Genomic DNA, 21,420 nt, shown 5'->3' on the forward strand with positions numbered 1-21,420 from the left:
AAGATAATATCGACTACTTAATAAATATGCAAGAGGCTTAAAAAAAATGTTGAATAAATTCAATGAGAAGCTTAATTTAAGCTTCGATCAGCAAACCGTATTTCAATCCGATGTTTGTGAAACTCTGCGTCGCTGATACCCGCAATACGGCTACCACTATCGCCGCGATAGTGACAGCACCTTCTAAATACAGACCATACAATATCCGTACGTGACCGTCGATGGTGGAGAGTCCCTCCGCCGCGGTAAAGTCCAACGGAAACAGTAAAGTCGCCCCGAACGGTCTCGAGCGCGCTATACCGAAGCACAATATTCCCAGAATGTAGTAAGCAACTACAAAAGACATCGAAGTGTATTTCAATTTTTTATTTTAATTATATTCACCCTAATGTATCGCTAAATAGCTATTAGTATTTTGACCTATAAAAGCTACATTCTGTAATTTCTGTGCAAATTTACACTGTGCGCGATCGAAGTGAGTATTTACCTGAACAGACAAACGGTACGACTTTGACCCATATTGGCATCGACATCGCGGAATGACTAGATTCCGCGTTGTCTAATCGCTTGCCTCGTCTGACGAGCGCGTATCTTTGCAAATTAAGTGCCACCATCACGCCGAAATTTAATATCAGAAGAAAATGCGCGGGAATACCGATAACGGCAAAAATTAGTCCTACTGTGCGACCGGTAGTAGTTCGCGGAACGGGTGCTCCGAAACCTACAAAATTCAAAAATACAGCAGGAGTAAGTACGAGAAGTTACGAGACGACTTTTAAAATAAATAAAAAGATTGATATGTATTCTGTATATTTATATGCTGAGAGAATTTACCCTGAAAATCATGGTGGGATAATGTGATATGGAAAGAATTTTATGAGAATTTCTCTAATTAATATTTATCACAATAAAAATCCAAAATCAGCGCATAAGACATCTTTAAGATATTTTTAAGATGTCTTTTGGATATCATATCATAAGACTTCTTAAAGATTTCTTAAAGATGTCTTATGCTCCAACTTTGGATTATTTGATTAATTTTACTAAACTGCATAATAAAGTTAATCAAACATATTTTATATTTTATTGTAATAGATATTATTTTTATTGTGATAAATATTATAATCAAAGAAATTCTCATAAAATTCTTTCCATACCATATTGTCCCACGATTACCATGATTTTCATGGTAAATTCTGAGAAAATTCGCTCTGTGTGGAGTCACTTCTTCAAGCTAATTATTTAAGAATTAATCTCGATATTAATTAACATGCCTAGAGTGGTGATTAGCGATATGGCGAACAGTACGCAACCGGGAAACGTCCACAACTGTCCGCTATTGCCTCCCTCGCCGTAGCCGGACCTGACAGCGACCAGGAGGAATTCCTCGTGTTTGGCCATGTACTGACGAACCTTGTCGCTCCACAACGGCTCCACATCCTGATCCCGTTCCGTACGCAATTGCCGCAACTCCGTCGCCAGGCCGACCGCCAGATCCTTCTGCACGCTCTTCAGCAACACGACCTGCTCGCGCTCGTGCGGTCCTTCCGCGGCGCAAAACGCCGCTGCGCCTGCCACTACCCACATGACGAGCAGCCATAGAAGACCTGCGACGAATTATGTTAAATTATGTTAAATTAGTTTGAGATCGAAAGCTAATGCTAATCCCAGACAGCACTATGTCCAAAATCAGTGCATAAGACATATCTTTAAGATATTTTTAAGATGTCTTTTGGATATCATATCATAAGACTTCTTAAAGATGTCTTATGCTTCAATTTTGGACATGGTGCTGTCTGGGATGTTAAAATTGTAAAATTGGAATCAGCTGGGCGTACCAAATTGCGAGAATGACAATCGTCCCAAAAATCTCAGATACTTCCAGAATCTCGAGGAAGAGGAACTCCCGTTATCCTCTTCGATGTCTCTGAGAGACGGCAATACTCTCAAACGTAGCGGTAATCCTTCTATGGTCTGAATAGACACGGAATTTGTCCATTTCGACGGTATTATGCCGTTCTTCAAGCGAGGCGAGATATCCGTGGATATCGTGGTCGGTGTATCCGTAATATCTATTTTTAATTCATAATTTATTATATATGCAGGATAAAAAAAGAAAAAAGAATTTTTATACGTAATATATGAGACCATTTTTTTCATGTATACTTGTATATGATACTGTCCAGGTGTTTCTTTTTTTCAAGCTTAAAATCCTCCAGAACATTATATCGAAGAACGATTGCACCGAAGAAAATGTTAAATCAATTTTTCTTCAAGTTCTTGATGAAAGTTATATCAGCAAATAGTGATCGATTGCTTGAAACTTGGTACCGTCTGTCCTCTCTCAATGTTATACCGTTCCCACTATATGAAACTACTATTACGTGATAAACTTTTCTTTCAACTTTTTTACACGATATTCATTACATCATTACAGGATATTAATTATTGATTATCCTAGAATACATTTTACACGCTTTGTGCAATATGTCTTCAGCTTTTCTTGCATTATTCTAAATTTTCTTAATAATATTTTTTCAATAATTTTTATATTTATATTTTTATTATAATATATATATAATATAATAATATATAATATAAATAATATATAATATATCAAATAAGACACTGAATAAATAATTCGGACCAATATTTTTCTCACTTATGAAAAATTTGTAATTAATAATTTCAAGTTATGCTTTATAAAGACCACAACCATATGGTCGATAAAGTAATAACTTAGACAAATTCATTGGCTAGTGTGGTCGATTAATTTAACTACCCTGTTGAATAAATAATATTGAGAAAAAGTTATATATAAATTTAATTTGCATAAAATTTGATTCGCAACAATTCGGATAACACCTACCGACGCCGCAGATGACATCGTCGTCGTCGTCCCCCTCATCGTCCTTTGCCCGATGCCCCGTCATCCTCACGCGAAATTCGGTGATACGCGCATCCTTGAAGAGAGATGAAGGAGAATCCTTGACTCGCGGATGGACCAAGTTCCTGCAGAGGCGCCGGTGCCGTTTTCCGGGACCGAAGATGACCGAGGGCCGCGGGGGCACGGCATGTCGTCTGCGCGGCACGGCCACGACGGATGCCGGGGTGCGTGGTAACGTCTCGATGTCCGGCACGTCACTGACGGGTGTCGCGACGCTCTCGAAGGTCGGCGGTCGCGGAAAAAGCGGGACATGCATCGGTTAAGGTCAAGATTGTGTGACCGTGCTTTACAACCCGATCATCATGTTCTCCCGTAATCGATCACATGTAAATCGTACGTCGATATTTCACGCGTCGTGTCCTCCTCGGCTTCAACGTTCCTGGAGATCCTTCCCAGGAGATTCGTCTCAACTGGGCAACGACGTCCCTGAGCACTTGTTGAATCGAGTCATCTCGCAAAGCGTTCTCCAGATGCGTCTCTTCAGGTTTCCCAAGGAGCCGTACATTCCGCTGGGAATTTTTTTAAAATAATTTTATGCGATGACTTACAACGATGATCGCACGCGAAATTTCCGATATCGTTGCACCGTGATTTTATTTTTATCTCGGATATATGACGACAGCAACGTTTAATTCGCATCATTTATTTTCGATAATCAATTCTACAACTTGCGGCTAAATATTAATTATAATTTCATTCATGGAGACTTTTAGATTTTAATAAATTCGATTCGTTGCGCAATCGCAATTTAATTAATTATTTCTTGTCGAGATTTTTTTGTTGCTTATACATGCAAGAGTATGTACATAAAAGTCGGATCGATGATCGGCTCTACACGGAAACACGCTCTATGTTTTATTAATAATAATACTGTCTCCGTGCTGTTTAATACACATTACGTAAGTTATTGCGACAATATTTAATTTAATCAACATGTGTCGTCGTTTTTATCTTATCTTAGCTATAACTTGACAGCTATAAATATTTTCAAGTATATATTTTGAAATATGTGACCCATGATTTTGATAATAAATTTCAAAACTTATAAAAATATATATATATATATATATATGTATATACACTCGGCCAGAAAAAATCGGTACACTTAAAAAGTAGTAAAAAATTGTGAAAGTTCAAGAATTTATAACTCAGCTAATAATTATGATCGGTTTTTCAATGGCAAATTATGATTTAAAATGTGTATCTGTTATCTTCATCAATTCGATCCGTTGCAATTCTATTCAAGAATGTTGCATTGAATGCGGAATGTTTGGAAGCGATGCAAATCGTGCCGGGCATCTCGCGCAAACAATAAAGTCCGAATAGGATATTCGCAGGGTTTTCGCCTACTTCCTCGGAGATCAGGGTATCCATGAGGATTTCCCCGCGTAAAAAGAACGATTTGCATCGCTTCCGAACATCCCGCATTCAATGCAACATTCTTGAATAAAATTGCAACGGTTTGAATTGATAAAGATAACACAGATATTTCAATAAGTTTTTTTTTGTTTTAAAGGGTAAAGTCTCTACTTTAAGGAACTTTCGTTCGATTTTGATTTTATTCTCTCTCCCTTTATCCATCCCTTTAAAAGAAGGGACGTGTTTTTTTTTCAAAAAATTGCATAGTGTGACGACACACACACACACACACACACACGATGGGCAAAATCCGACCAGCAACCTCCCCGTAGTGCCCATCGGGTAATGCTAATGTTGGCGGTAATTAAATATATAGGCAAAAATGCATAGGTAACTTTGATATGCTGTAACTTCGCGAAAAAAAATCGTACGGTATTCAATCTTTTTTTAAATTTGTAGAGAAAAGTCCATATTTTACGATAGTTATGATGATATTTGCGAAAAAAATTTAGTACACTCCGTAGAGTTCGTCAAACAATGCAATTTTTTGAAAAAAAAACACGTCCCTCCTTTTAAAGGGATGGAGAAAAGGGGAGAGAATAAAATCAAAATCGAACGAAAGTTCCTTAAAGTAGAGACTTTACCCTTTAAAACAAAAAAAAAATTTTTGAAATACGACAATTTTTCGCGGAGATACGCTTATTTTAATTTATGCTAAATTTTGATATTAATTACGTATTGCGATAATTTTTTTGACGAGTGTATAATCAAATAAGAAAACAGAGATATAAGAAAAGAGAAAGCAAGATTATACAAATACCCCGGCGACTCGACACCTCGAAGAATCGAGCAACTACTGATAGTACTAGTCCCGTGGAACGAAATTTTCGTGCATTCGACGCGTTGGAAGGGAGTGCTGGTATATGTATACAATACTCTTCTGTGTATGCTAACCGTCAAAATTAGAACACGCCCTTGGAATCAATGACGACGAAATGATCCTTAAATGATCCATAGTGTCCTGTCTGTGACTAATTGCACACGTGTTCCATCATCGATTAGACGTGGTCGTACGATGAATCCAACGTGATCATGCGCCCATTTGATTACTTCGTAAAATGTGTACCGCAACCATGACAGATAATTGTTGTAATACGTCACGCAATACGCCGATTTGCGGCCGACTTCTATAATAAACCATCAGAATTAATAATGCGATAATTCGTAACTTTAAATGTTGCTACATCATATGTACATCGAATCCAGCGTATCTATATAAGATACATTTTGTGTATCTGAGCCTATGTATCTGAGATATATTCGAATTGAAGTATTTGTATCTGTATCTAGATACAAAACATATATAGTATCTGCGCAATTGCTTTTCTCAGATACATTTTTAGATTTAAAATACAATTTAAAATATAATTTATAAGTATCTGATATTTACCTGAGATATTTTTAAAATATCTGAGTACTTGTATCTATATATACATTTTGTGTATTTGTATCTGTATCGAGATTCATTTTAAATGTATATCTTACCCATCACTGATATCGTATCGTACTTTTGTCTCTATCGCAGCTTTTTCTCCTCGTATACAATTTTCATCGTTTACAAATATGCAATGTTTTCTCTGCGCAAAGCAACGTATCTTTCCGATGATACGCTTATTATTGAATTATCGATCATGTGACCTCTTGTTTTCCTTATCCTCGCGTACATTGTCCTCGCGTGCTTTATTATTATTCCATAGATTCCGTACGATGGCTCGTATATAGGTACAAAAGCTTTGAGATTCTGCAATATAAAAACGCACGAATGAAATATATAGGACATTAAAAACTAAATATAGAAATATAATAATAAATATAAGTGAAAAAATTAAAATTAATATTCCGTTAAAATTTATTAAAATGATAGATTCGTCTTTAAGATGTATGTTAGATATATAATGGAGACAATTATATAATAGAAATTACTAATGGATATAATCTCTAGGCACAATTAAAAAATCTACATGTCATTAGCGGCCCTATTCGTTCTCTCTCTTCGCCTGCAATCGCGGCTATGCATTTCCTCGGTTGCGCATCCTCGCGGTTCGCCATCAACGGCGTTTGCGCGACATCGATCCGCGATATTTCGCGGTCTCGCCCCTCGGTGAACGTCACCCCCGTGCCAGTTCGACACGGCGGATGTTCCTCGGAGGACTCGCCGTTTGCGCTTGATAATATGGAACATTGTTATATCGTTCTCGATCGACGACGAGATCGAGGAATTCCTGAGGTGCGTGAGTTTAGCCGAACGCCCCTTATTCGTTATCGATTCGTCAATTACAGTATTACAGCTTTACTTGCATGTGTCAAACGTATATCGCTTTTTATGACCGCTCGAGCGATCATAAAAAAATATACACGTGAATATTAAATATGTATATATTTTGTAGATAATATATATTTATTAATTTATGTCATTAAGCTTCGCCTTCGGTGCAATATGCTGCAATACGCTTCTTTTTCATGGCATTATATATTCTCATGGCATATAAGAAACGTGAATTATTCTGTATTATCTATTGATAGATCTTAAATAGATATATTAATAAATATACAGAATAATTCACGTTTCTCATTACTGCAGATATTTTTACCGTATAAAAAGCATATTAGAAAAAAAAGAGCGTCATGTATATTTATCTGTATAAAATAATGAAAAAGAAGCGAGATGGAAAAGTGATAGCAAAAAATATAGATTGCCACAATCATATTAAACTTATGATTGCAGCATATTGCATCGAAGGCAAAGCTTATAATGACATAAATTTAATAAATATGTATATATCTACAAGATACATATTTAATATTCACGTGTATATTTTTTTATCCGATTTATATGTCATTATATATGGTTAAATCTTCGGTTGCTGTTATATTTTTCTGTATTATCTATATACATATAATATAGATGCAAATAAAAGAGTTTTATTTAAAAGAAAGATAATTATATAATCTCAAATAATGTCCACGAAAAAGTCTAGCAGTAGACTGAAAGATACGCTATAATGTCTTTCTCGTAAAATTATTATATTATCCTGGACCAGGATATAATTATATAATTATATCCAGGATTTCTGGATATTGTACTTTGTCGCGAGACATATACTATCGTATCTCTTGATTTTGTAAAAAATCCTAGATAAAACTATATTTAAGTTAAATTAATTAAATTCTAAATCTATATGTGTACCCTCAGACAAGAAAGCGATGCGCAGCCTTGCTCGCAGGCTACTAGTATGGCCGGCGTTCGTGCTGTCCCTCCTGGTGGCCGGTCGTTTGCTGTTCGGCCGCGACTTTCGATTGCCGACGACGACGATCGTTTTTCACGACGACGATAGCATCTCGATATCGAGCAGCGGTCATATGAATTCGCAGCAAGACTCCGGTCCGCCCGCCTATGCGGCAGGCATGTACATGGCGGGTCAGCGACCCCGCAACGGAAGTGCCTGCAGGTGGTACCACGGCCTGCCGGATGTCCTTTCTTATCCGCCGTCCAGACTCACTTGGAGCCCCGAGATCGGCGAGAAGAGCCCTTACAGGTACAAGGCCGCGTTCGGACCAAAAAGATTGTCAATATATTTTTATTTTACCGGAAAATATAATGTGGTATCGAAAGCGGAGCACGGAGAAAAAAAGTTTGCTCGCACAGCAACTTGTATGCTGTCGTATGGAAAATTTCGTCAATTATCGTATTAAATAACAAAAATATTAATAAAAATATTCTTATTTATATAAGCTATATTTCTCTTATTTTTGTTAAATTTATTGTAAAAGAGATGGATTATATTTTTCACGCGAACAAAACATGTCAAACTATAATTTGTATAGCAAAAGTGTTTGATTCGCTTTCGTTCGAATCGAATATAATCGATGGGTGACGGTTTTGCTGCAATGGCGAGATTCTTTTTCTCCGTGCAGGGTCCTACCGTTCGTGTTGCGCGGTGCCACCGAAGCGACAGACGGGTTGCCCCAGGTCACGCTGTCCACCCACGCCACCGCTGATCAGGTTTACGGGATCGTGGAGCTGGCCAGACGATGGGAGGGACCTCTCAGCCTGGCGGTGTTCGCGCCGGGCCTCGACGCCGGCCTCGCTGTCGCTCAGCTTGATCGGGCCTGTCGGTGCGAGCCTGCCATGTACAAGGTCTCCCTCAACTTCCATGTCACGAATCTCGTGTGTCATGCAACACTCTTCGACCCTCAAAGTTTTCATACCTTCATCGATATATTCGGGCATCTCAAGAGTCCGTAAATATAAGATGAGCGCTTCTAGGACCATCCCGTCCCCTAAAAAAGATATACTTTATCTTATCACAATAAGTGACTTTTTTTATAGATCTATTTTTCGTTAGTTTTCGAGAACATTATTTTATCAGTTTGCTTATGTAAATATAATCTAGTTTAGTTTTTTTTTACGATTGAAATGTGTGATTGTTTACGCGGCATATATAACAGTTGGAGCGGAATCGATACGTCGCCTGTTACGAAAGCATGCGATAGAAACATTCCGTTATATCAACACGCACGCTTACGATTAGCATAACCGTTTTAATCCATATGGATGAATGCCAATTGTCTTAATTAAGATTCTATGGATAAGAACATTTGATTGTGTGCAATTCATAAATAGAAGCTAGTATAAAGAGCCGAACATAATTGCCTGTATTGTAGATCTTGTACATACACAACAGCATGTGCTAATCTACATGAATGTCTTACAGGCCAACAAACTAATATTTACCATAACGTAATACAAAAGAAATTCAAAACTGACAAAATATTAAATCAGATATTTATTTATCAAAGTATGAAATTCTATTCTCGAATAATAATTCATACCATTACTACGAGTTGTTATCTACCATCACAGATGCTTTAACGATTTAAATAAAAAGTGATAAGATATTATATATATTGCGATCGATTATCGAAGCAATCTTCTCTCAACTTTTACAGACATCTATCCTTTTTGGACACACGTACAATATTACCTATCCATATGCTTTCCCCTTGCTCTATCAGCCCGTTTTCATATATTCTGCAATGCAGAATTCGCAATCTAAGGATTCGATGATCGCAGGTCTCCGTCCACCTGGTGTTTCCGGCCGGTCGGCCGCCCGCTCTGAGTGCGATCAGTCGAGGCGATGATACTCGAGGCGACTGCGCCGCTTCCGATCTTCAGTGGCGACAGGCCGAGACCGAGAGGCGAAAGAGGAGCATGACGTATCCGATCAACGTCGCCCGGAACGTGGCGAGGACGGCGGCGAACACGTCTCGCGTGCTAGTGTCGGACATCGAGCTGCTGCCGAGCGCGCGGCTAGCTTCCGGTTTCATGGACATGGTACGTCGGAGGCCGCCCAAGGTCAGCGTGGTCTTCGTCGTGCCCGTCTTCGAGATAGAGTTCAATGAACCGCCGCCTGCGACGAAGCGCGAGCTCCTTGCCGCCTGCCGAGCCGGTTTAGCGGTGTATTTTCATAGGTAAATTTATATGCAGATTTGTGTGATCTCGAGAGAATGTCCCAGATTTAAAAATACCGATACCTCACTATACTTTCTCGAGCAAGATTTCTCCAAATATCCGCATTCGAGACTAATGTACGTTCACAAGATATGTGGATCCTTATATTTGCAGATTCCTCTGTCCGCACTGCCAGCGATTTCCCGGACTGACCAGGTGGCTGATCAGGCCCGATCCGGGCAGGGTTCGACCGTTGATCGTCACCAAAAGGGAATATCCGCATCACAGGTGGGAGCCGGTTTTCATCGGTACGCGCGAAGATCCGCTCTACACGGAAGAGATGTCCTGGGAAGGGAAACAGGACAAGATGGCTCAGGTATCTTAATGAAATACAGACTCTCATCTCCCGAATACGGCAAATATTATATATCTCCGAAAAAATATATAAATTTATATATAAATAAATTATAATTATAATTATATATATATATATATATATATATATATATATAATAGTAATCATTATTTTATTTATATATATGTATTTTTTCAGAGATATATAATTATATAATATTTGTATTTATATATATGTATATAATTAATTTTATATTTTTTAATTTTTATAATTTTATATTACAAATTAGATCATCTCATAAATTAGAGACTTTTTATGTAATCGGAATTGTATTTTATTCACCTTGTACAGATGTTCGAGATGTGTCTTCTGAATTATCGGCTAGTTGTGCTCGATGGTGCCTTTTTAGTGCATACTCCGGGAATCAAACGGAAAACGCACAAGATCATCACGGCTACGCAGGAGTTCTTCCGGCCGCATGAAAGGCGAAACGCCAGGATCTATCAACGTGTGACGAAACGTCTGATCAAACAATATCCGATTAATCGTAGATGCGCGCAATGAGACTTGTCAAGATAATCCTTTCTTCCTAAAAAAAAAAAAGAGAACAGAAGGAAAAGAAAGAGACGCGCACGCGGTGCCTGATATAATAATATATACTGTATACGAACGATAGGAAAATATTTTTCGGTTCGCGAGTTTTAATTAGACTTTAGAAGAAGCTGCGAATATTATATCAATACGAAAATCATTTTTCTCACCGCGAAAATAAAGATTTTTATACACAAAGAATAAGTATATATAATATCTCTCTTAATTAAAGGTAAATAAAACTCACCCCCGTATACGATTCCTTTCGATTAAACATAAAATACTTTGTTCAATGTATATTTCTCAACTGTTAAATTTTTTAAATATATATATAGACGCGTCCTTATGTAGATTTTGAGCGCAAAACCGCAAAACATGCGTAACTATAGAGTTATGCGGACTAGGAAATAGTCGCATCAAAAGGTGAGTCGCTATTGGTCGATCAGCGGGAAGCCATTTCAACGAACACACTTAACAAATACGTTCCAAACAGCCATTAGATTTTCGGAGCATAGAGAAAAATATATTCGATCAATTAATCTCTGCGTGGAAATTACCGCGAAATCATACCAACCATCAGATAATATATCGTTGAGTGGATAAATATAAAAAAAGTGAAATCAAATGTCTTTTATTCTCCGCTCTGTAAATATATAGGTATAATATATTTCCGATGACTCACCGCGGTAACCACAATATTTTTCTCATTTTTCTCGGCGCATATGACACGTATTATATAAATAAAATGCACACAGTAAATACATCATATCGCGAGTAAAAAGTTCCTAACGTAAATATATAGCTAATCGCCAAATAAGGTCAAAGTATCGAAGGGCGAGACCGTCCGTTGCCGATTCCATGGAAACGTTCGTATAAAAAAAAAAAACAGAGCGAGCGATAGAGTAGAGGAAGGAAGAAGAATACAGCGAGAGAGAGAGAGAGAGAGAGAGAGAGAGAGAGAGGACTCCCCCCCCTCTCCCGCTCCCCCCTCGTAGAGATCGGATCGGATCGGATGCGATCGGACGTGCTCGTCCTTGCCGGGCGCGCCTCGCCTCTCGCCGAACCGAAACGAAACGCAGCCGCATCAGGCAGGCCGCATGCACGAGTTTGAGCGGAGCGGACTCGGTCTCGTGCGGTAATCATTAATTAATTAATTATAGGTATATCTCTCGCGCGCCGAGGTGACTCGACTCGGTCGTGTATTGGTGCGAAGCTAGTATATCAAAGCGGTGAAAACGACATGGTCACGCGGCCGAGTGGACTCGTTATCTCGATCGTATGACAACCGCTCTCCTCCCGCTGCGGCTAAATGGCGATGGCCGATGGTGTGGCGGTGGTGTAGTAATAATAGTACATAGTAGTGGCTAATAAATCTCCTGGTGGTTACGATAGAGGAATGATAGCGAGACTTTGACCAGCGGATTACGAAAGCTCTAAACCGGTTTCGATCGTGCATAGATATCCGGATCGTTCCTTCTTATCGCGGCTCTTGTTTTTCTTCTTTTTTTCTCTCATTACGGCAAGATCGAAGTGTCACTTAGATAGCGCGACATCAGCAGGCGCGATAAAGATCAGCGGAAAACACAGGCGCAGCCTGTTTGACACGCGCGGCCTGTCTCTCTTTCTCTCTCGTCGCTCTCAATCGCTCTTCGTCCGTCCAGTGGCGCGTTTCAGATCGCGCGATACATGTCGAAGCGGCTGCTCCGGGTAAGTGTCTCTGATTTTTCTCTTCTTTTTCATCCGAAAAATCTCGCCGATCGATCCTCCTTATCATCTGTTCGCACGCGAGAGCGGAATAGAATCCCGCGCTTTTAAATCGCGTCCGTGATGCGAGACGAGAGAGACGTATCGCATAATTTTGACATTAATTAATCTTAATTTCTCTTTCTCCTTCTCTCTCTTCTATCGGTGGATATTCCATCGCATTTATAAATCTAAGATAAGACTTGATACACTAATGTATCACCTGGAATGCGAATGAATGATAAGAAGTATTTCTGAATAACATCTTAATTACAGGTTTAATACATTTGTGCCTTACAGGCTACAGAGCAATGAATATCCTGAGTAATATTTCGGCGACCTTCTGGTCGCCGGACATCTGGTTGCCTCCTAATATAACATGGGACGATATTAGTCCGAATGCAGACAATAAGTATGCTAATTATCAGCATTTAATATATCCTCTGCCCATGGCATTTGTTCTACTAGGGATAAGATACACTCTTGAAAGGTAAGATACCATGTTCCTTCTGATTTTATAGTCTTCATCCTTTAAATATATTAATATTTTACTTCTGGAAAATGTTACGAATATATATTAAAGAAATACATAATGTTCGAAATAATATATATAAGAAAAATCGAATGTGCGTTAAAAAATTTATGGAATCTTAAAAGATTGTATTCAAATTTTTTTAACAGGTATTGGTTTGCTCCCTTTGGAAAATCGCTTGGTATAAAAAATAGCAGAAGCAAACGAGCAGCACTCAATGAAATATTAGAAAAAGCATATCTTAATAAGAAAACTAAGTATAAGCAGGTGAGTAATTCGTCCTACCAAAAAATTTAATTAGACATGCAATTATAATAAAAAGATTAAATTTGTTGTCGATATAAAGTTATTTTTTTTTTAAAGAGAGAGAGAGATCATCTTGTTAATGCCATTAAAATACAAATAGCATTACATACTGCTCTATTTGTATATTATCTCCATATTATATATTAGCATTGTGTAACGTATAACTGTATTTTAAGATTTCGGGATTGGCTAAACAATTAGATTGGTCCGAAAGGCAAGTGGAGAGATGGCTTCGATTACGTCGTTCTCAAGATAAGCCATCTACTCTTACAAAGTTCTGTGAAAGCTGGTCAGTCATCTTAATTAACTATACTGTATTGTCTTGAAAAAAATAATATAATCTTTTCTGTTTGCTTTTAGTTGGAGATGTTTCTATTATGCATACTCGTTCTTTTACGGCCTTGTCATTCTATGGGACAAACCATGGCTTTGGGACGTAAATCATTGTTATTATAATTATCCTTACCATCCTGTTACTAATGACGTATGGTGGTATTATATGATATCGATGGCATTTTATTGGGCATTAAGCTTCTCTCAATTCTTTGATGTGAAGAGAAAAGATTTCTGGCAGATGTTTATTCATCACATAGCCACAATTTCGCTCATGTGTTTCTCGTGGGTCGGAAACCTAACGAGGATTGGTTCTTTGGTATTGTTAGTGCACGATTGTGCAGATATACTCTTGGAGGTAAAAGTTTTAAGGATTAAAATTGCTCGCGTCGTTATTTTGTATATTTTAATTCATATAATTTATGTCTCGATTTTCTCAGGCGGCAAAAATAGCCAAGTATGCGAATTATCAAAAGGTGTGTGACTGTATATTTGCCGTGTTTACAGTTCTATGGGTTGTAACACGTATGGGTGTATATCCATTTTGGATAATATATAGGTACGTATATCTTTAATTATTTAATTCACTAAATATGCATTTGCTAAATATGTGAATGCGGATTAATCCAAATTTATTATGTGTTACAGCACATCTATAAAGGCTCCTAAGATAGTACCGATGTTCCCTGCGTATTATATCTTTAATTCTTTGTTAATTTTACTACTGCTTCTCCACGCGATTTGGACTTATTTAATCCTTAAGATTGCATATAACTCTTTCAATGCTGGTCAGGTACGTGGGGCTGATTTATACAAATTGTCGCGTGCACGTTCGTTGAGACATTTGTTCAATATCGATGAATAAATGCACATTTATATGCTAATCTATTCTTTTTGTTTGGAAAAAACATTACAGATGGAAGGTGATATTCGCAGTAATAGCAGCGACGAAGTATCTGACACTTCGGTCAATAATACTCCCATAAACAGCACCGCAAATTACATTAACAAAACGAATTCAAGAGCAAAAGCCCACTAACAAACAGCATGCTAGACGAGTTATTATTTTATGAACAATTTCCAAGGCAGAGAACTCATCCGGACATTTAGCCAGGTGTCTCTCTTTCTCTCTCTCTTACAAATAAAATCAAATTCTTCAATACAAATTTTAATCTCGTAATCCAAGATGTTAACATTGGCTGCGTTCAGCAGAAAAAGCAGTTTTGCAACTGCTGTAAAATTCGTGAATTTGATTGGTGTATTCTCTTAGGTTCAGCTAAGATGAAGAGAATATACCAATCAGATTCACGAATTTTACAACAGTTGCAAAGCTGCTTTTTCTGCTGAACGCGGCCATTAACGTATAACTAATCTCATATAAAATTAAAAATACATTATTTTCTTTTCATTCCCTTTTTTTGGCAGTATTTTTCTTAAAGCTTCAATGCTTTATGAATCTATCTATAATTTTGTCAATTGTCTTACATTTGTTAAGAAAAATACTACATGTAGAGGACAACGAAAAAAGAAAAATAACAAGGAACACAATCCCCATTATTCGTATTGGGAATTTATTTGTCTACTTTGTTTAAGAATTAATTAAGAAGTGTATATTTATGTATACACATTATTTTGAACGAATTTTTAACGCTTAGTTAAGATAAGAATGGACCAAAGCTGCAAGATGTTCAGTGTCTCTGAACTCCACCTATTGTCTCCAAGTCTCTAATACTGCATTACTGTTATTGTGAAAAACGTATTTATTTATTTTCATATATTTTGTGAGCATCAGTCAGAATAATCAATAAGTAAGAATATATATAATTGAAATAATAATTTCTACTAATTACACACACTTTCACACATACTCATTAACATATACACATACACACTCTATCTTAAAAGAATTTCTCTTTCTTAATATAAAACCAAATACGTTTGTGTGCTAGTGCATAATTCACCAAACTATGCGATAATTTAATTTAGTATACTATGTATTTCGAGATATTTCTATATCGCTTTATACCGCTGCAAACTTTTGCATTTATCAACGTATAAATATTAAATTGTTTTTTGTATTAAATTGTACGTTGTACTTACAGTGTGAGCCTTTATACAAGTCATTGGTATAATTATTCTTGCATAATATAATTGCGACGTCGTCCTCGTGTATCTCTAATAAAAATTTCCTTGCCGATTCTCAGCTTTTTCTATTTTACTGTGTTTTCTATTGTAATTTAAAAATCTCATCAAGTGTTAAAATTGTAAAATTGCATTTGTTTTGAAATTGGCGAACAAGAATTTAACTATCAAGATTTTAGATATATAATAAGTGCATTGTAAAACCGCGATTGCAACGTCATAATTACTCCAATATTATTTTCTCTTAATTTTTTAGTTTGTAAATAAATTTTTTTTTATATAATGAAAAAAATTTATACATGCGCATTTATCTCATATATTTATCATAATCATATATAATTATTATAATCATTAATTATTCTCTGACAATGAGATTGTGACTTTGACATTTATTTATTTATTTATTTTGAGAGCTTTCTTCCAATAAAGAAAACAATATTCACGCAATTGGCTGTTGAATAGAGAATTTTCAAAGTGCTGAAAATTTTCTATTTTATAGCCAATCGTGCGCTTATGCGCTTTATTTGTAATCCTCGCTCTTGCGCATCGACCCTGAAAGCTCAAGCGGGGAATCAACACGACGATGGAGCAAAAGTCGAACCGGATAAAGTTATGCAACATTAAACTTGTCAGTCACATTTGTACACGTCTATGCTTCTTGTTTGGACCTATGCATTCCGCCTTCTCCTGTATCGACAAGATGCGAACGCGTCATCCGCGAAGAGAGGGGATCACCTTGACGTGTCATTCATGAACTTTAGTTGGTTCCTATGCCTCGATTTCGTTAATTGGTGTTTGAACGTTGTTTAATAAAAAACATGGGAGGAAAATGGTCCAGCATGGATCCCTCGCAAGTCGAGGTTCCAGAGATAGACGTCCTTCTGAAAAGAGATCCCTATTTAAAGAATTATGAAACCGATATTCGCCGCAGGTATTTATTTTTAGCGCAATCTATGTAAACATTATTTACATAATTTTTATACAACTTGATATGTTACTCGTAATAACTCGAGAATTTTTCTGATTTCTTTTAATAATACTTTCCTATATCTTCAGATACGCTGTGTTCAAGGATTACGTTGAAAAAATAGAGGCGGGAGATGAAGACCTGAATCAATTTACAACTGCGTACAAAGACTTTGGTATTCATATTCATGATGACAATAGTGTCGTTGCAAGAGAATGGGCACCTGGTGCACAGGAAGTATTTCTGACTGGAGATTTTAGTAAGAGAAAATCGTATTATTTGTATGATTATATGTTTAACATCATCAAAATATCGTGATTTAATCAATATAATTTTCTTTTATATTTAGATAATTGGAATAAAACTGCTACACCGTACAAAAAATTAGAATATGGAAAATGGGAGCTGCATTTACCTCCAAATGCAGATGGCAGCTGTCCTTTGAAACATCTATCTGAAGTAAAAATTATTATAAAGAATGGTAACAATGAATTGTTAGAAAGACTGAGTCCTTGGGCGACTTATGTAACTCAGCCACCAAATAAGTCAGAAGGAACCACTTATAAACAACGTATATGGCATCCAGAAAATGTACATAGATATAATTATGATTATAAATGTGTTTACATTCAATATATAACAAATTCATTTGTATTTATTTCTTTTTTTTTCAGGTATACAAGTTTAAACATCCTAAACCAAAGAAGCCAGAAAGTTTGAGAGTTTATGAATGTCATGTTGGAATTGCTACACAGGAGGGGCGGGTCGGCACTTACTTGGAGTTTGCCAAAAATGTGATACCAAGGATCGAAAAGCAAAAATACAATGCGATACAATTAATGGCAATAATGGAGCATGCTTATTATGCTAGTTTTGGATATCAGGTCAATATATATCACTATATATTTGTATGTAAATATCTGTATCAGCTCTGTAACGTGTCTCGTTTAAATTAATTCAGATAACTTCTTTCTATGCTGCTTCCTCTCGCTACGGAACTCCGGAAGAATTGAAAGAGTTGATAGATGTGGCGCATCAACATGGTCTCTATGTTCTGCTAGATGTGGTACATTCGCACGCTTCCAAGAACACCTTGGACGGACTGAACATGTTCGACGGTACAGACGCATGTTTCTTCCATAGCGGCTCTCGCGGTGAGCATTCGTTATGGGACAGCAGGTTATTCAATTATGCGGAATACGAAGTACTTCGATTTCTACTCTCCAATTTACGTTGGTACACCGAGGAATATGGTTTCGATGGATTCAGGTATTTATTTTTTTCGAGAGCATATCTATATAGTGTTATAAAAAATTTGACACTTTTGTAGTTACAATTTTTGATTAAAATATTTGAATCGATAGATTTGACGGCGTTACATCGATGCTGTATCATTCAAGAGGCTTAGGACAAGGTTTCAGTGGCCATTATGATGAATATTATGGCTTAAATGTTGATGTGGAGGGTATAGTCTATTTGATGCTCGCTAACCATATGTTGCACGAATTATATCCCGAAATCATCACGATAGCTGAAGATGTTAGTGGAATGCCGGGTGTTTGCAGGTTTGAAACATATATCAATTTACGTAACTTGAAGCAAATATGAATGTAGTAATGTTACAATCAATTGATAAAATATTCAAGGCCAGTCGCCGAAGGTGGAATGGGATTCGACTATCGACTGGCGATGGCTATTCCCGATAAGTGGATCAAGCTGTTGAAGGAAACCAAAGATGAAGACTGGAAGATCAGTGACATTTGCTGGACCTTGTCCAATCGAAGATGGATGGAGAAGGCGGTCGCTTATTCCCAGTCTCACGATCAAGCTCTCGTGGGTGATAAGACGATCGCGTTCTGGCTCATGGACAAGGAGATGTACACGCACATGAGCACACTTAGCGACCGCAGTGACGTTATCTCTCGCGGCATTGCCCTCCACAATCTAATCACCCTGATTACGCATGCTTTGGGCGGCGAAGCTTATCTAAACTTTATAGGTAAACAATAATTTAGTTAATTTTACACGCGCGTGTGTGTATGCGCGATGATATTCTCGAAATACGCATTCAAATCGTGCATCGAGAAAAAATACAACAGTACAGAGATAAAAAAATGTATGTTTTATAGGCAACGAGTTCGGCCATCCCGAATGGCTCGATTTTCCGAGAATCGGAAATTCAAACAGTTACCATTACGCTAGACGTCAGTGGAATTTAGTGGACGACGAAATACTCAAGTATAAATACATGAACAATTGGGATCGCGCTGTCAATACGTTGGAAGAGAAATATGGATGGCTGCATGCTCATCCTGTAAGTAGCTTTGTACTATTATTATTATTACTATAAGAAATTCAAAAAATTAAGAATAACTTGTGTACACGAGAACCAAAAATATTAATTTTATAGGGCTACGTGAGCTGGAAGCATCAAGATGACAAAGTGATTGTATTTGACCGAGCTGATCTAATATTTGTCTTCAACTTTCATCCGTGTAAATCGTTCGCCGATTATCCAATCGGTGTAAAAAATTCAGGAACGTACAAAATCGTTTTGTGTAGCGACGATGAAGAATTTGGAGGGCAACGTCGTGTAGATACAAACGTGAAACATTTTACACAACCAGAACCGTTTTCTGCGTATCAACACAAGACGATGGTCTACATTCCATGCCGTACGGCTATCGTTTACGCACAAACTGGTAAAGTATATGAAATACATTTCGTATTAATACTTATGTATATAGCAAAAAATATTAATAAAATACATTTAATTTTTTTTTCCCTAGATTAAACGTTTTGTAAAAAGAGAGAGGTTCTGTCCAAAAATTGTATAATAGATTATACGTAAATGAAGTAAGTGAGAGAGAGATCTTATTTTTATAGAATATAATTATATGAAACCTATTTACACATCAAATTGAAACTTATATGTAAAGAGATGTGATAAATCCTGAAAAAAATGCAATTTAATGTAAATTTTAAAACATTTAAAAACAATTTTATTGCTGATACATTTAGTTTGTTTTTTCAAGATTTGTCACTTTACTTTTTTTAAGTTCCTGAATTAACATATTTTGAATAAACTTTGCGTGCCAAAATATTTTCTTGTATACAAATTTTATAGAATTAATATATTTTATAAAATAAAGGCAAATTTATTAAACACTAACAAATTAGTTGCATTTAGATATTTATAAAATAAGGAAATATATCTATTCTTTTCAACTGGATTTTTAAATAGAATGTTTAGATCCTAATTATTAATTTATGGATATACATATATATACATAAGTACTTGTTTTGTAAAACCTTTGCAATTTACATATTTTCTTTTCATATAAACAAAAGACAAAAAATTTACTAAAATTTATCATGTTGCTGAAATGCTGTCTCTATTGTTTGTAATTTGTACAACACTAAATTCGGCCTCATTTACATCATAGTCTTTCATTTTTCTTTCTAGTAACCACCATTTGTCTAGAAAACCTACATCCACTATCCTTTCGTGAAAGGTTATAAATCGCGGTCTTAAGTAAGGGCAGACTGCCTTGTACAATGAACAATCTTTATCATAATTATCTAACCAGACCAGAGACAAAATACCCAAGTTTATACTCCTGACGAGTCCTTCGTTGTAACATTGCTCCAACCATTTTATATGTTGCACAGAAACAGGATTACGTATGGATTCTCCTACTTGTACTAATTTTGTACTACTTTGTATCAATTGTTCCCTGAACATTGTTTCATCCGGATTGTGTCGACTAGAATAAAAACAGCTTCCTAAAACTAAGATATAATGTATAATTATTTTGTATACGATCAAATTATTTTTAATCTTGTATATACATCTCTTCTTCAAGTTATATCAATAATATTTCGAGAAACAGAAAGCATGAAAGAATGATACATACTTGTAGTATATATTGCAGCACGTACAGGACGTTCTCCGCACTCTTTGACTACGTCAATCGCAACGTCCTTATAATCTATATACAAACCGTGCCAGTATTTCGCTGTAAAAAGAAAAAAACTGTCGCGTTACGCGAACACAATGTAACATTTCATTCACTATTCTTATTTACCCCAGCGTTCGAGAACGGTGCCTTTAACTCTTTCAGGCATTTCATAATTTCTAATTTTATTGCCGATTTCATTGAATCTCCACGTAAACAATCTAAAAGTTGTCCTGAGTCGATGAGAAAACTGAATTATCTGTTGAGAATTCATCTTATTAAATCTTTTTAGGAGAGCTTTTTCGATTACAACAATTAGTTGTACGAATGTAAACGTGGTGTAGTCACGACATGTCTCGTTGTTTTGAATATCGTAATAGGTTATGTAACCCAAGTTCGGTTTGAAGGTGCGCGCAATCTAACATCTAGCTTCGCATCGACACGATAAAAGGATTGGTCACCCGCTAGGGAATTCGGCTGCCCAGTGTTAAGCCTCTTGCACAATGCCAGGCAACAGGCAATAGGAACAGGAAATAAAAAATATTCACCAATAAGAGCAGAGAATAGATATTATACCCTGCTTTATTGATGGATATTTTCTATTTCCTGTTCCTATTGCCTGTTGCCTGGCATTGTGCAAGGGGCTTTAGTACTCTGCGTTGATACCACTGCTT

The 21,420-nt window shown here is 36.6% G+C and overlaps 5 protein-coding genes across 9 annotated transcripts; 3 read left to right on the top strand and 2 right to left on the bottom strand.

The window, feature by feature from the left end:
* Window positions 1-66: 66 nt before the first annotated feature.
* Window positions 67-7,684, bottom strand: LOC145940917 (TWiK family of potassium channels protein 7). Of its 2 annotated transcripts, XM_083046568.1 has the most exons (8): window positions 7,554-7,684; window positions 5,852-6,107; window positions 5,261-5,493; window positions 2,870-3,456; window positions 1,839-2,072; window positions 1,275-1,607; window positions 488-721; window positions 67-333 (listed from the first exon to the last, which is right to left on the bottom strand). In XM_083046568.1, exons 4-8 carry the CDS (start codon window positions 3,201-3,203, stop codon window positions 77-79), a joined length of 1,392 nt encoding a protein of 463 aa, XP_082902694.1. In that variant the 5' UTR covers window positions 3,204-3,456; window positions 5,261-5,493; window positions 5,852-6,107; window positions 7,554-7,684; the 3' UTR covers window positions 67-76. The 2 variants fall into 2 exon arrangements, with proteins under 2 accessions (XP_082902694.1, XP_082902703.1); XM_083046577.1 differs by lacking the exons at window positions 2,870-3,456; window positions 5,261-5,493; window positions 5,852-6,107; window positions 7,554-7,684 and adding an exon at window positions 2,167-2,556.
* Window positions 7,571-11,720, top strand: LOC145940925 (beta-1,4-glucuronyltransferase 1). The gene is made up of 5 exons (XM_083046591.1): window positions 7,571-7,902; window positions 8,282-8,504; window positions 9,441-9,838; window positions 9,993-10,194; window positions 10,525-11,720. The coding sequence occupies exons 1-5, from the start codon at window positions 7,571-7,573 to the stop codon at window positions 10,735-10,737; spliced, it is 1,368 nt and encodes a 455-aa protein (XP_082902717.1). The 3' UTR covers window positions 10,738-11,720.
* A 52-nt stretch (window positions 11,721-11,772) lies between these two features.
* Window positions 11,773-15,891, top strand: Schlank (ceramide synthase schlank). Of its 4 annotated transcripts, none has more exons than XM_083046675.1 (8): window positions 11,773-11,899; window positions 12,808-12,997; window positions 13,189-13,306; window positions 13,522-13,634; window positions 13,706-14,036; window positions 14,119-14,237; window positions 14,327-14,471; window positions 14,595-15,891. In XM_083046675.1, exons 2-8 carry the CDS (start codon window positions 12,819-12,821, stop codon window positions 14,715-14,717), a joined length of 1,128 nt encoding a protein of 375 aa, XP_082902801.1. In that variant the 5' UTR covers window positions 11,773-11,899; window positions 12,808-12,818; the 3' UTR covers window positions 14,718-15,891. The 4 variants fall into 4 exon arrangements, with proteins under 4 accessions (XP_082902801.1, XP_082902808.1, XP_082902794.1 ...); XM_083046682.1 differs by having other exon boundaries at window positions 11,797-11,899; window positions 12,784-12,997; XM_083046668.1 differs by lacking the exon at window positions 11,773-11,899 and adding an exon at window positions 11,906-12,471 and having other exon boundaries at window positions 12,784-12,997.
* A 478-nt stretch (window positions 15,892-16,369) lies between these two features.
* Agbe (1,4-alpha-glucan-branching enzyme) lies at window positions 16,370-19,858 on the top strand. Its single transcript, XM_083046512.1, has 10 exons — window positions 16,370-16,751; window positions 16,877-17,046; window positions 17,137-17,378; window positions 17,462-17,671; window positions 17,749-18,056; window positions 18,152-18,352; window positions 18,434-18,786; window positions 18,917-19,101; window positions 19,198-19,489; window positions 19,577-19,858. The coding sequence occupies exons 1-10, from the start codon at window positions 16,639-16,641 to the stop codon at window positions 19,579-19,581; spliced, it is 2,079 nt and encodes a 692-aa protein (XP_082902638.1). The 5' UTR covers window positions 16,370-16,638; the 3' UTR covers window positions 19,582-19,858.
* A 163-nt stretch (window positions 19,859-20,021) lies between these two features.
* LOC145940987 (mitochondrial import inner membrane translocase subunit Tim29) lies at window positions 20,022-21,140 on the bottom strand. Its single transcript, XM_083046717.1, has 3 exons — window positions 20,876-21,140; window positions 20,705-20,806; window positions 20,022-20,579 (listed from the first exon to the last, which is right to left on the bottom strand). Exons 1-3 carry the CDS (start codon window positions 21,018-21,020, stop codon window positions 20,161-20,163), a joined length of 666 nt encoding a protein of 221 aa, XP_082902843.1. The 5' UTR covers window positions 21,021-21,140; the 3' UTR covers window positions 20,022-20,160.
* Window positions 21,141-21,420: the final 280 nt, after the last annotated feature.

The sequence above is a fragment of the Prenolepis imparis genome, unplaced genomic scaffold (assembly GCF_030444845.1).
Source record: "Prenolepis imparis isolate NDT839.2.m4 unplaced genomic scaffold, iyPreImpa1.0 SCAF_1, whole genome shotgun sequence".
Lineage (NCBI taxonomy): Eukaryota > Metazoa > Arthropoda > Insecta > Hymenoptera > Formicidae > Prenolepis > Prenolepis imparis.

What these genes read in the sequence shown, in the direction of transcription:
- LOC145940925 (XM_083046591.1), top strand. Translation starts at nt 7,571, where the DNA reads ATGCGCAGCCTTGCTCGCAGGCTACTAGTATGGCCGGCGTTCGTGCTG. An exon ending in GGCGAGAAGAGCCCTTACAG is followed by an intron (nt 7,903 to 8,281) that starts GTACAAGGCCGC and finishes TTCTCCGTGCAG; the next exon opens with GGTCCTACCGTTCGTGTTGC. An exon ending in TTAGCGGTGTATTTTCATAG is followed by an intron (nt 9,839 to 9,992) that starts GTAAATTTATAT and finishes TTATATTTGCAG; the next exon opens with ATTCCTCTGTCCGCACTGCC.
- LOC145940987 (XM_083046717.1), bottom strand. Translation starts at nt 21,020, where the DNA reads ATGAATTCTCAACAGATAATTCAGTTTTCTCATCGACTCAGGACAACT. An exon ending in CACCGTTCTCGAACGCTGGG is followed by an intron (nt 20,807 to 20,875) that starts GTAAATAAGAAT and finishes TTCTTTTTACAG; the next exon opens with CGAAATACTGGCACGGTTTG. An exon ending in TGCTGCAATATATACTACAA is followed by an intron (nt 20,580 to 20,704) that starts GTATGTATCATT and finishes ATTATATCTTAG; the next exon opens with TTTTAGGAAGCTGTTTTTAT.
- Schlank (XM_083046675.1), top strand. Translation starts at nt 12,819, where the DNA reads ATGAATATCCTGAGTAATATTTCGGCGACCTTCTGGTCGCCGGACATC. An exon ending in GTGCAGATATACTCTTGGAG is followed by an intron (nt 14,037 to 14,118) that starts GTAAAAGTTTTA and finishes CGATTTTCTCAG; the next exon opens with GCGGCAAAAATAGCCAAGTA. An exon ending in CCATTTTGGATAATATATAG is followed by an intron (nt 14,238 to 14,326) that starts GTACGTATATCT and finishes TATGTGTTACAG; the next exon opens with CACATCTATAAAGGCTCCTA.
- Agbe (XM_083046512.1), top strand. Translation starts at nt 16,639, where the DNA reads ATGGGAGGAAAATGGTCCAGCATGGATCCCTCGCAAGTCGAGGTTCCA. An exon ending in TATGGTTTCGATGGATTCAG is followed by an intron (nt 18,057 to 18,151) that starts GTATTTATTTTT and finishes TTGAATCGATAG; the next exon opens with ATTTGACGGCGTTACATCGA. An exon ending in GATGGCTGCATGCTCATCCT is followed by an intron (nt 19,102 to 19,197) that starts GTAAGTAGCTTT and finishes TTAATTTTATAG; the next exon opens with GGCTACGTGAGCTGGAAGCA.
- LOC145940917 (XM_083046568.1), bottom strand. Translation starts at nt 3,203, where the DNA reads ATGCATGTCCCGCTTTTTCCGCGACCGCCGACCTTCGAGAGCGTCGCG. An exon ending in ATCGCTAATCACCACTCTAG is followed by an intron (nt 722 to 1,274) that starts GCATGTTAATTA and finishes TGAATTTTGTAG; the next exon opens with GTTTCGGAGCACCCGTTCCG. An exon ending in CGTACCGTTTGTCTGTTCAG is followed by an intron (nt 334 to 487) that starts GTAAATACTCAC and finishes TGTCTTTTGTAG; the next exon opens with TTGCTTACTACATTCTGGGA.